Source organism: Eptesicus fuscus, chromosome 3 (genome assembly GCF_027574615.1).
Source record: "Eptesicus fuscus isolate TK198812 chromosome 3, DD_ASM_mEF_20220401, whole genome shotgun sequence".
NCBI classification, from domain to species: domain Eukaryota; kingdom Metazoa; phylum Chordata; class Mammalia; order Chiroptera; family Vespertilionidae; genus Eptesicus; species Eptesicus fuscus.
In genome coordinates, this window is record NC_072475.1 from 78,876,761 (window position 1) to 78,889,191 (window position 12,431).

Below are 12,431 nucleotides of genomic sequence, written 5' to 3' on the forward strand. Positions count from 1 at the left end.
CCCTACATTCTTACCCACCTTCCAAGGCCAGTTTCAAATGCCAATTTATCAGTGAAATCTGCCAGAATCCCCTCAGCTACATGTGCTTTGCCGCTTCAGAAACCCCATCATGACCTGTCTTCAGATCAATTATGTGCATTGTAGCCTTATGGGGTGGGAGTTATGTCCTTTATAGGCAAATACTGCATTTTAGTGAATCTTCTTAGATTCCTCATAGAACCTAGCATGAAGTGCCATAAATTGTTTTTAAAGAAAAGACTATATTAAAGCTAATATATTTACTCTGTTACCACTTTTCTATTCAGGAAGTAGACCAGTCCTCTCAAATCATAGAAAAAACATGAGAAAGAGAGAGTACTCTAACACTGGCCTGTATATTAAGGAGAATTAATTTTCACCTTCCCCCATATACACCCTTTTCTCTGATGAGATTGGTTCTTTCATGCAGAAACAATGTCCTCATTCACAAATGAGTAGCTGTTAATCACAGCTGGGGGGAATTTCATCTAGTTTTCAGCTGTATGAAAGTGGCTATCTGCCTACCAGTATTTAAGAAGTCCCTTAGGTTGCTGTGTAGCACAGCACTTTTTATGCCTGTTTTTCTCTAAAGTTGAGATGGAAGGAAAAAAACCACTCTGTGCAGAGTGTAGTGTTGCTGTTAATAAATTGGCATCTTATAAGCTGCACATCAGTGATGCTTACTTATCTATGGTTAGTATGGGTTCTTGAGTCAACAGGAGGGACGTTTCAGCTCTGATATATCCTGTGTCTTCTTAGTAATGGTGGTTATGGTGTGATGATAGATGCAACAGCAATATAGTGGCTCAGATTTTGCTGCTTTGTGTCCTAATGATTTAGAGCTGTGATTGCAAACTATGGGCTATGATAGGGAGAATCACAATTCGTTCCAGTGGGTTGCCAAACCTTTGGGTATCAGACCCTGGTGGTAGACTGAACAATTTTTCACCCATGTTCTATTTTAGTGTTAATGTAGATGTGTTAGGATTGGTGAAAAAGTTTGACATTAGAATGTCATTTAATTTTTACTGGCGTTTTCCTGTGTTTATAGCATTACTGAATATAAGTGCTAGCATCTGGTGTTCACAAATCTGATCATTAAAGAGGCCATAATAGCCAAAGATTAGGCCCCAGCATGTTAAAATCTGGGTGGCTTTTCTTTGAGGTAGCCTGGGTTTGAACAACAGCTGGGGCCTTTTGGAAGTCAAAGGGCAAACCACAGACCCCAGCCTGAATGAAGGTCTCTTTGGGACAACCACAGAGACAAGAAAGTGAGTTTGTGTCAGATTTCCAGCCTTAAAATCAGCTTGTCTCACCTCCATTTTCTCCCCATTCTCACCCCTGTCCCAGGCCTGTAATTCCTTGGAAGACACAGTACAATCTCTTTTTGCTGAATTCTTTGAAGACCAAGCCGATGTGAAGAGGGAAAATGGAAAGCAATTCATAAAATATCTAAGAAAATGTGGGAATACACTCTGCCTTCCAATGTTTAAGGTGACTATGTAATTTGTCATGATGATTTTAATGGGGCCTCTGCTGGGTCTAGAGAACTAAATTATTGTGTGCCACCTAACTTGTTGGTTTACCCATATTATACACAGGATTATAGAAACTGACTTTGAGGGTAAACATCTGTCTTCTTTGTAGCCTCTTCATATCATGTTGAGTAAATTGCAGATAGTAAGTAGTTGCTTACGTTTTCTCAATGGGCCACAGCTAGCGTGGTCTCTGTACCAGGAGCATCAGCATCACCTGGGAAATCATCAGAAATGCAAATTCATGGACAAACTGAATCAGATGCTCTAGGGGTGGGCTCCAATGAGCTGTATTTTAACAAGCTCTCCAGGTGACTAATGCTCTGGGCAGATTGAGAAGCACACCTCCAGTGGCCTCTTCTAGAACAGTTAGCATCCTCTATCACATCATTAGATTATCTCAGGTGCACACCCAGGTATTTGAAATGGCTACCTCTTCACTGTAATGAAATCAACTCGTTTTGGCTGTGTTGGACACTTAATAGAACTCATCTGAATCTTAGTGGAGGTCTGACATCTATAAACATGCCAACTTATCTGAGGGGCTCATTTAACTCCAGCTTTATGAAAAGAACTAGTAAATGTGTGGTAGTTATGGAATTAAACCACCATTATGGAATTTGAAAGCTAATGGAATCATGCATGTAGCTGTGCTAGTGGCACCCATGGTTTGTAAGCACATTAAAATTACCCGAGAAGCTTTTAAAATCCTGATGCCCAGGGTGCACTTCTACCATTTAAGGCAATGTCTGCATCTGAAATCCAGACATCAGGATTTACTAGTAAGATGCTAGGCTCATTTCACCATGCCACAAAGTTTAGACACTATTGGGCTATATCCCAACCTAGACATAATCCAATCCAAGAAGTGGGATATAAGAAAGCTGTTCCCGAAGTGACCTCCCTGTTTCTCCCCAACAGAGGCCTGAGATAGATAACTGGGGAACTGGCATAAGCGCTCTAGAGTGTGCTCTGGAATTGGAAGACCAGTTAACCAAGCTCCTGCTGGACCTGAAGACCACAGCTTCTGCCAACAAAGAATATGATGTAAGTTGTTAGTAACTGGTTCTGAAAGCTATGCCATCTTTCACTTCAGAATTATGACTTGCTTCTGGGAAGTGGGTCCCAGACAGTGGATCATCCAACATGTGTTTGTTTTCTGAGAAGGAAGTATATGAACCTGCTTCTGGGAGTAGATTGGAGATGGGAGAAGTAGGTGCCCTCTTAAGAAGGAGTGAAATTGAACACAAAATGAGGAACATTTCCCAGGAAAAATGTATTCTGGATAATTACACAAAATGACTGTTGTTGCTAGCTTTTAAATCTAGACAAGGAGAGCTTAAATGTTAATAGGTACCAGAGTCAAATGGTGGGTTTATTCACACAATTTGCTAGGTTCCACCCCCAGAGTTTCTGATTCAATGGCTTTCATGTGGTGTTCCAGAATTTGCATTTCTAACCTGTTTTCAGGTTATGGCTGCTGCTTGCTCACCAGGGGCCACACTTTGAGAACCACTGTCCCTGATGGTTCCTGCAAAAGTGAATGTTAATGGTGACTTATCTACAGACTTCTCTGAAGTCTTCCTGGTTAATGGTGAACACTCCACCTTGCAGTGGTAACTTCTTTCTAACTAAACCCTTAGTACCTCAGGAAAGCAAAGTGAGGAAAATTCCTTTGTACAAAAGTTATCAAGCCTAGATGCATATTGGACTGACTTGGGAGCTCTGAAGGTGTACAAATACCTGAGTCTTATGCCACTTACATCTAAATCTTTAGGAATCGGGTCTGGGCACCTACTTGAAATCTCCATGTGATTAAAATTAAATAGCATGGGAAACCACTGCAGTAGTAGCTTAAATTAATTTGAAGAGATGCCTTAATACTCATACTCATTGAAAGTGGATATTGGTACTCACCTGGAGGTCTTGAATGTCTTAGATCAGTGCACTTTGACCTTTTGTGTGCATATCCACTGCCTAGTCCTTTCTTAAAATGCAGGTTCTTTTTTTTTTTCTTCTTTTTTTTTTATTTTCTTTTTCTTAAATTTTTTTTATTTTTTAAAAATGCAGGTTCTTATTAGTAGTACTGGAGTGAGACTTGAGATTCTGTGTTTCTGACAAGCTCCCAGGACTGTGAGTCTATGAACTACAATTTGGGTCAGATTTTTTTTTTTAAATATATTTTATTGATATTTTACAGAGAGGAAGAGAGAGGGATAGAGAGTTAGAAACATCGATCAGCTGCCTCTTGCACACCCGCTACTGGGGATGTGCCCGCAACCAAGGTACATGCCCTTGACCGGAATCGAACCTGGGACCCTTGAGTCCGCAGGCCGACGCTCTATCCACTGAGCCAAACCGGTTTCGGCTGGGTCAGATTTTTTATTGCTTCCTGTTGCAGACAAGGTTCTTAAGGGTCTTCCCCTATTTATTTCTGTAGCTCCTATGCTTCTTGGGAAAGTTCCTGGATGAACAGGTGGAAAACACAGAACACCTGAGAATCCAGCTAAGCTATCGTAAGCAATTAGAAAATGAGGCCAAGAAGGAGAAAGACCCATTGAAAAAGCCTGCTGAAGTGTTAGGTAAATAGACCTAACATCTGAAGGCGACAAAGCAAGTCTTCCAATTATAGTAGGTCCCCAAATCAGCTGCTTAGAATGTTGATCTTCTCCATTTGACAGAAGACTGCTTTCCTTCATTGGTGTGTGTACAAATAAATCTGTTTCTGCATTATAATTATGTATAAAGAGATAGCTATTGAAGCACAAAAAGGGTTAATTCCATCAATGTAAGTTTGGTGAAAGCTTTCTGAGGACAGTGGGTCCATTACACTTCAAAAAAAAAAAAAAAAAAAAGCCTCTTCCTTCTTCCATGATCCAAATAACAGTCAGATGCAGGATCAAGTTTTGTGAATTTCAAACAGTCCAAGCAGATATAGTATAAATTAAGTAGTAAAACTTAAGGTCTAACTAATGTTTTCCTCCCCTTCAACATGTATACTACATATTTAAAGTTTACAAAATAGTAGAATTTTCTTCTAACCAATCTAAAGCTAACTTTGAAAACACGAGTTCTTGTTCTAGAAATGGTGACTCACTGAAAGATTTACAGAGGACAGGCAGCTGCAACCCAGGTGCCCTTTCATAACCTGAGTATGCATAGGGATCAGGAAGTTACACAGGCAATTAAGACTGCAAACAACTGTGTGGATGTGCCAACACCATCCACTGTGGGCAAGCTAGCAGCTTGTAATTAGGTTAATTACTTTCAGGAGCAAGCAATGAGCATGAAACTTGTTTGGCTAATTCCTTGGGAAGAAAGGGGGCTCTATAGGATTGTGTCCTGGCTTCCAAATGTACTAGATCCATGGCCTTGAGTAACTTTTTATCTCAGTCATTGACTTAGTTTAGACATCTTTAAAGGAGGATAAATAATACTTATTCCATAAAGTTAATGAGAGGATTAAGTAAATTAATGTGTAAAAGTTAGACATCTTTAAAGGAGGATAAATAATACTTATTTCATAAAGTTAATGAGAGGATTAAGTAAATTAATATATAAAAGTATCCAGAACACTTTAAGAAAGCCAACCCATAATGGAATTACTAAGCTAAGTAAAAAAAGCCAGAAAGAGAAAGGCAAATACCATATAATTTCATTTATATGTGGAATCTAATTGAAACGAATTTTAGAGACAGGACAGGTGGTTTTAGGGAAAAGGGGGATCCATGGGAGAGGAATGCATATGTGAAGGGAAGGAGACAGCTCCAAGACACCAGACTGCTTAACTTACTTTCACAGAGGATAAAGAAATGTTACAAGAGGAAGATATTCTTTCATAGAGGATAGAGAAATATGACCAGTACAAGAGGAAGTCATATATTCACAGAGGATAGAGGAATGTTGCAAGATAAGGGGGAGAGAGAGAGAGGGCATCAGGTGGGCTTTGACCTTTGAAACTGATACTATGTAAAGAGCTGCCAGCATATATAAACCAAAGATAAAGAGACTCAGAACAGGATTTAGATTTTTCCCTATTTTAGAGAAAGAACAGGCTTTTCCCATTTGGAGACCCCTCCTCATTGGGTGCACTTTTTGGACCCCTGCCTAGAGTAGTTTGTATATGCTTCTAATGAACTTCCACATTTTTATTTAAAATTGTTTAGTGCACTAACTTATTCTTCAAACTTCGTGGGACAAGAACCCACAAAGGGAGATTCTTTTTGACCCAACCCCATGTAACACAATCAACAAAGAATGATTTAAAGTAGAAACAGAAGCATAGAAACATAGAACAGACTGACAGCTGTCAGATGGGAGGGAAATGGGTGAAAAGGGTGTATGGATTAAGCAAAAATATGACACATAGGCACAGACAGTAGTTGGTGATAGAGGAAAAGGGGGGTAGGTTAAGTGGAAGTGGGCAAGGAAGGGACAAATGGGGCCTGAAAGAGACTTGACTTTAACTGGTGAGTGCCTGATGCATTGTGCAGATGTTTTGTTGAGTTGTATACTTGAAACCTTTATAGTTTTATTAACCAATGTCATGCCAATAAATTCAACAGATAACTGAAATTGACACCTAATCTTAAAATGTTTAATCCTAGAATTATCTCTTTTGACATGAGAAGGGGAAATAGAAAGATCCAATTAGACATGATTTGGGGAAAATTCAAGTTAACAAATGGGTTAAATATTGAAATAGACACAGCTAATTTAACAAGTGATATTGAAGTAAGCTAAGAAATTCTCAGCCAAAGGAATAGCAAGTAGTATTTTAAATATTAAGACATGGAGTTCCAATGAAAGATCTAATTTATAGTTCCAGGAGAGAAGAGAAATTGAGAAAAATACCTGTTGTAGCAAATTTTTATAGTATCAAGGATGTAAAAGCTCACTGCAAAATATATCATTTACAAAGAAAGAAAACTGCCACATTACTAACAGCTTTCACATCAATATAAGGTCTGATCAATAATTGAACTAATATCCCTTTCCCTGGGAACTGACCTTTAGACCACTTCACAACCAACATTTCCTTTTGCTTAGACCATATTCCACTTGCTAAGACCATTATCTTTCCCCTCTGGATTTTCCCAGTACCTGGACTGGCCAGAAAGTTCCTTGCAAAAACAAACAAACAAACAACAAAAAAACAACAAACAAACAAAAACACACCCAGAGTCCTTTAAAACCCCTGACTCCCCATCATTGGGTGTTGGTGCCATTTTGAGGCTCAGGCCATCTGGATTCCCTATAACCTAATTTATAATTCTTTAACACTTTGGCCTTTGGCAACCCTAACATTTGGTATCAAAACCTGGGAGAGTTCCATGGAAAAGGGGAGCCATTGCTCCCACTTCAGTCACCCTGAGTTTGCTATTCAGAGAGCAGTAGGCAGCAGCAGTTCAACCTGGGCTTACTGGTACTTCTTAATCATACTCGAGTGACATGATTGCCTGCCTCAATTAGGTCTCCCTCCCGACCCAGCCAAGAAGGATGCCATATCAGGAACCCCTCCTTCTACGTTGCTGACCCTCCACCCCACACTGGCCAATCTTCTCTAGGTGAGTGACATTCCATAATTTCCCGCATCTCGAGTCTTCTGCCCACTTACTCTCAATAGTTCTAGCATTAGGCCAGAAGACTCCTCAGTCATTTGGTCTCAGGTCTTTCTGGAATGGGGACGCCCAATCCGGAAGGTCGCTCCTCATTTCTAATGGTGATTTGTTTTGCAGTGGGATGCCTGCCCTAAACAGTTACCTTTGACTTGTGGTGTGTCACTCACCCTTCCCCTCATCAGCCATGCTTATTCTCCTTATGGGGAACACTCCCTCTGTGTCCCCTAAAACAAGCCCTCCTGGCTATCTCCTTCAAAATTTTGACACACAGGGGAGATCAGGCCCAAGTACCTTATTTTCTATTGTAACACTGTTTGGCCACAATATAAATGAAATAATCATTCTCAATGATTTTATTTTAACATATTCTGCCATTTAGATAATTGCTGTCAGCAATGGAAAATAGTCAGAGATTCCCGTTTTCACCCTCTGTTCTCAATCCTCTCTCTGTCAGTCCTGCTCTACCTATCAGAGTCTTCTCCTTCACACACTTCTGGTTCTGAATCTACATTTGACTTAGAAGAACACTGACCTCCACCCACTTATACACCCTTTCCCTCACCTGCAGTAGATTCCCAAAACCCAGATCCTCCTAAAGAGCAACCACCTTCTACCTTGGCCCCTGAGAGTTGAAATCCTGAGAACACAATTTCCAACACAGACTTTCCCCACCTAACACAGCTCTCCGGCCACCCAAAGACCACCTTCCTCAACAGCCACTTCTATTCCCATGCCCATTTTACCACTGAGGGCAGTCGTAGGAACTGAGGACATAGTCTGAGTCCATCTCCCATTCTCTATGTCGGACCTTTCTGAGATTGAAAAAAGACTAAGGTCTTTTTCCACCAACCTGACTACTTAATTTGAGTACCTAACCCAGACCTATGACCTGAAATGGCACATTATCTATATCATCCTGTCCTCTCCAAACCTAGGGGAGAAGGAGCACATCTGACTAACAGCTCAGGACCATGCTGATGCCCTCCACAGACTGGACGTGGCTGTCAACCCAGTTGACACTGACACTGTCCCCTGAATTGACATGAGATGAGACTATGAGGTTAATTCTCCAGGGCTCTGATTCCATAGCCACATGATCACCTGTCTCATTGCCAGACTCAAAAAGGCTGCTCATAAGTTGGTCAACTATGATAAATTAATGAAATCACTTGGGGCCCTGAAGAAATCCAGCTCTCTTCATCTCCTGCCTCACTGAGGCCTTACAGAAATTTACTACTTTATACCCCACCTCCCTAGAGGGACCTTTCTTCCAAACACCCATTTTATAACCCAATCAACCCTCAACATACATCACAACTTCAAAAAATAGAGACAGGCCCACAAACCCCTCAGAAAAGATTTCCTTGACCTGGCCTTTAAGGTCTTTAATAGTAGAGATGAAGACATCCAAATACAAAAATAAAATCCTGATCAGGCCAAGGCTGAGATCCAGAAGGAGGCATTTCAGCTCTCATCCACCACTTCTGTGAACACCAAATGAAGTGCCAGTCCTCCAACCAAGAGTAACTCAGGGGCTAAGCCTCCTGCAGGCCCATGCTTCAAATGCAACAAGGTAGGCCACTGGGCCAAACCCTGCACAAACCTGAGACCCCTGCCTGGGCCCTGCCCAAGGTGCAGAAGGGAAGGCTATTGGAAATCAGACTATAGGGTGGTCCCTCCAGTTAAGACCTCAGCCCATCCAGCAAGGCTGACCTCTGGATGCAGTTTGGAGCTCTCAGACCTCCTGGAACTGACCACTGAAGCCTGAAGCTGCCCAGGCCTTGACAAAGGCTCCACAGACTTACATCACCAGGACAGAACCTCAGGTAATGATTGTGGTGGAAAATAAGCCAATCTCCCTTTTAATTGACACTGGGGCCACTTATCCTGCCCTCTCAGAATTCACTGAGACCCTTGTCCCCTCCTCAGTCTCTATTTTGGGGGTTGATAGATTAGTCTCACAGCCATTAGCCACCTCACCTCTACAGTTTATCTTACTTAATACCCCATTTATCCACTCTTTTCTTGTTCTTCTCTGGTGCACAACTTAGGCTACCGGGCATCCCTCATAAAGTGCAGTTGTCCTGAACCACAGTCACCTGCCTTGGTTTTACTCTCACCCCATAAAGTCGAGCCATTATTTTAGACCATAAATACAGTATTACTTCCATAGCTGTCCCCTCCTCTAGACAAGAAATACTCTCTTTTCTTGGGCTCACTGCATACTTTTGCCTCTGGGTTCCTAACTTTAGTCTTCTCACAAAGCTCTATGACACAGTGAAGGTACCCCTCACCAAGGCCAGCATTCTTACCCCCTTTAATCCTATCTAATAAAAGAGTAATATGCAAATTAACCATCACTCTGCTACACCCACACGCCACGCCCACTATCCAATCAGGAGTGAGTATGCAAATTAACCCAACCTAGATGGCTGCAGCCACGAAGAGAGCAGGAGGCTTGGGTTTCCCTGGCAATGGAGGAAGCCAAGCTTTCCACACACCCTGGTGGGCCCAGGCCTCCACTCAAGGCTACACAGTTTCAATTATAGAAGATAAATAAATCCCAACAAAAATGGTAGCAGCCACAGAGATGGAGAGAGCAGGAGGCTTGGGTTGCCCCCTGGCAATGGAGGAAGCCAAGCTCCTGCAGCCCTGGCCTGCCTTGGCCTCCACTACAAAGTTTCAATTATAGAAGATAAATAAATCCCAAAAATGGCTGTGGCTACAGAGCAAGCAGGAGGCTTGGCTCTGCTCAAGGCTACAAAATTTCAATTATAGGAGATAAGTAAACCCCAGATACCAGGCCCTCCACTTGGGTTGCTGGGGGGCATGGCTGGCCTGCAAACCACTACAGGCCCCTTGCCCAGGCTGCCCATGCCCCAAGGGAATCCCCACCCTGATCTGGGTCACCCTTCAGGGCAAATCAGCTGGCCTCCACCCACACCCATGCACCAGGCCTTTATCCTTTCTAATAAAAGAGTAATATGCAAATTGACCATCACTCCAACACATAAGATGGCTGCCCCCATGTGGTCAAAGATGGCTTCCTCCATGTGGACACAAGATGGCCTCCACAAGATGGCCAGCAGGGGAGGGCAGTTGGGAGAGACCAGGCCTGCAAGGGAGGGCAGTTGGGGGCGATCAAGCCTTCAGGGGAGGGCAGTTGTGGGGGGGGACCAGGCCTGCAGGGGAGGGCAGTTGGGGGCAATCAGGCTGTCAGGGAAGTGGTTAGGGTGTGATCAGGCTGGCAGGCAGAAGCGGTTAGGGGCAATCAGGAAGGCAGGCAGGCAAGCAGTTGGGAGCCAGCAGTTCTGGATTGTGAGAGGGATGTCCGACTATCCGTTTAGGCCCGATCCCAGGGGTCCCAGATTGGAGAGGGTGCAGGTTGGACTAAGGGCCACCTCCCCCCTCTCCCGTGTACGAATTTCATGCACCGGGCCTCTAGTGTTCTAATAACTGCTCTAACCTCAGTGCCTTCTCACTGGCCCCCTTCCCAAAGAACAACTTCCTTTACTGAGAAACTGTAAACCCTTTCTTAACAGTCCTGCTACTATTAGAAGGGGAACTCATTCCTTAGCATCTTATCTCTAAGGGAAAATTTGGCCGTTTTAAATCCAAGCAGCTGGAGGCTGGGAATCTGCATTCCTAGAACAGATGGCAGGAACTGCTCCTTCCTCTTCCAATATTTTCTCAAGCCTCATTGGCCTATACATAATTTTCCAAAAACTTTGAAAACTAAAGAGTTTTGGATTATTGCTGGGTTAAATCATAAACATCTAAATATTTTCTCCTAGTATTCTAAAGCAGCCCCACCTAGGCTCTCTCCTATTGCTTAAGTCCTTAGATTGGAGCCTAGACTTTCTATATTTCCACCATGAATTCACAGTCCTGGACACTATCATTGAAAGCCTCAACAGGTCTTCCAGCATGGTATTTAGGAACTTCTCTCCCCTTTTCTAGCCTTCTTAAAAATAATTCACTGCAAAGGACACCAAGTTGGTAATGATTCTGTAATACAGGTGTTAACAGAAAAAGACATTCAAATCTGTAAAGAATTTTTGTGAGTTTGAGCAAAATGTCAACAATTGCAAGGAGGCAGAATCTCAATGTATTGGGATAATGATCTGGAGAATTGCAGTTTTGCACCTTATTTTATACATTATGATCAGAGGGGGAGATGTACCATGGTAAGTGGGTTATATGAACTCCATTGGTGATAGATTAGGAAAAAGCAATGGGAGGGGGACCTCTGGGATTGGATAAAAAGTAAAATGGTGGACACATATTTCTTTTACTTAGCTGGGTACAGCATAGTTAACAGTCAACAATTAACATGATAAAAATAACAATGAAGGAATTTATGGTCTGTGCCCTAGTGCCCGGGAACATTTGGTTGTTCCCTGAAGGGTCTGAAAAAATGGAAGTTACAAGTTACCCTGACATTTCACAGGTATGTTATCTTAGATGCAAAAACACAATATGTACAGGATCATTTGTTAAGGAAGATACTGGCCTAGGACATGACTACCCACTATAAACTGCTTTTTAATTAAAGGTTTTTAATTACAGACCATCCTTTGTGGTTACTCTAGGTCTCTTGTGTTTGCAAGGCTGCCACACAGGCCTTCCCTGAGTTAGTCAGGTGAGCATGTGGCCCCTTTTCTGTCCACACAGGGAAATAACAAAGCAGCCCAGGAGGCCAAGGCAGGGGCTTAGAGGAAGCTTCTGTCTCCCCAACTCTTAGCCATATCTCATGTAACACCCATATACTAGTACAGTCCAGAGGAACTTCAGTTCTTATTAACTTTTGGGGCTACTGAGGAAGATCCCTGGTTAAAATTTCAGGCAAAATATATTCTTCCCCAGGGACAGGCCCACAATAACTTACGGGCTATTCACAACTCCCTACATATAAGGTACAGCCTGCTTTTACAACTCTTACAACCCCTCATCACATGTCCTAGCCTAGCCTCCATACAGCAAGATATCAAAACCTGTTCTACTTGTTACTCAGTATCTCCCTCAGGTTTGACCTCCTTCTTTCCCCACTCATCAAGCAAGGGACCAAATCCCTGGACTAGACCGGCAAATTGATATCCTTCACATGCCTCCTATTAAAGAACCAAATATCTCTTAACCATAGTAGATATCTTCAGGCATTGGTCCCATCAGGTTGACTACCAGGTTTTCTGGAAGCCCATGGTTATTTCCTATGGCTGGTCCATTTTACTTCTTATCCAACCTTCCAGGCCCAAGG

General features: G+C 42.5%; 1 protein-coding gene across 1 annotated transcript in view; it reads left to right on the top strand.

Moving 5' to 3' along the window:
• The first annotated feature begins 615 nt into the window (after positions 1 to 615).
• LOC114228509 (ferritin, spleen middle subunit-like) overlaps positions 616 to 12,431 on the top strand; it is a 37,849-nt gene continuing 26,033 nt past the window's right edge. Inside the window, exons 1-4 of the mRNA XM_054709939.1 lie at positions 616 to 711; positions 1,369 to 1,512; positions 2,475 to 2,600; positions 3,994 to 4,135. Of these exons, the coding sequence (XP_054565914.1) occupies positions 616 to 711; positions 1,369 to 1,512; positions 2,475 to 2,600; positions 3,994 to 4,135 (508 nt within the window). The remainder of the gene's footprint in view (positions 712 to 1,368; positions 1,513 to 2,474; positions 2,601 to 3,993; positions 4,136 to 12,431) is intronic.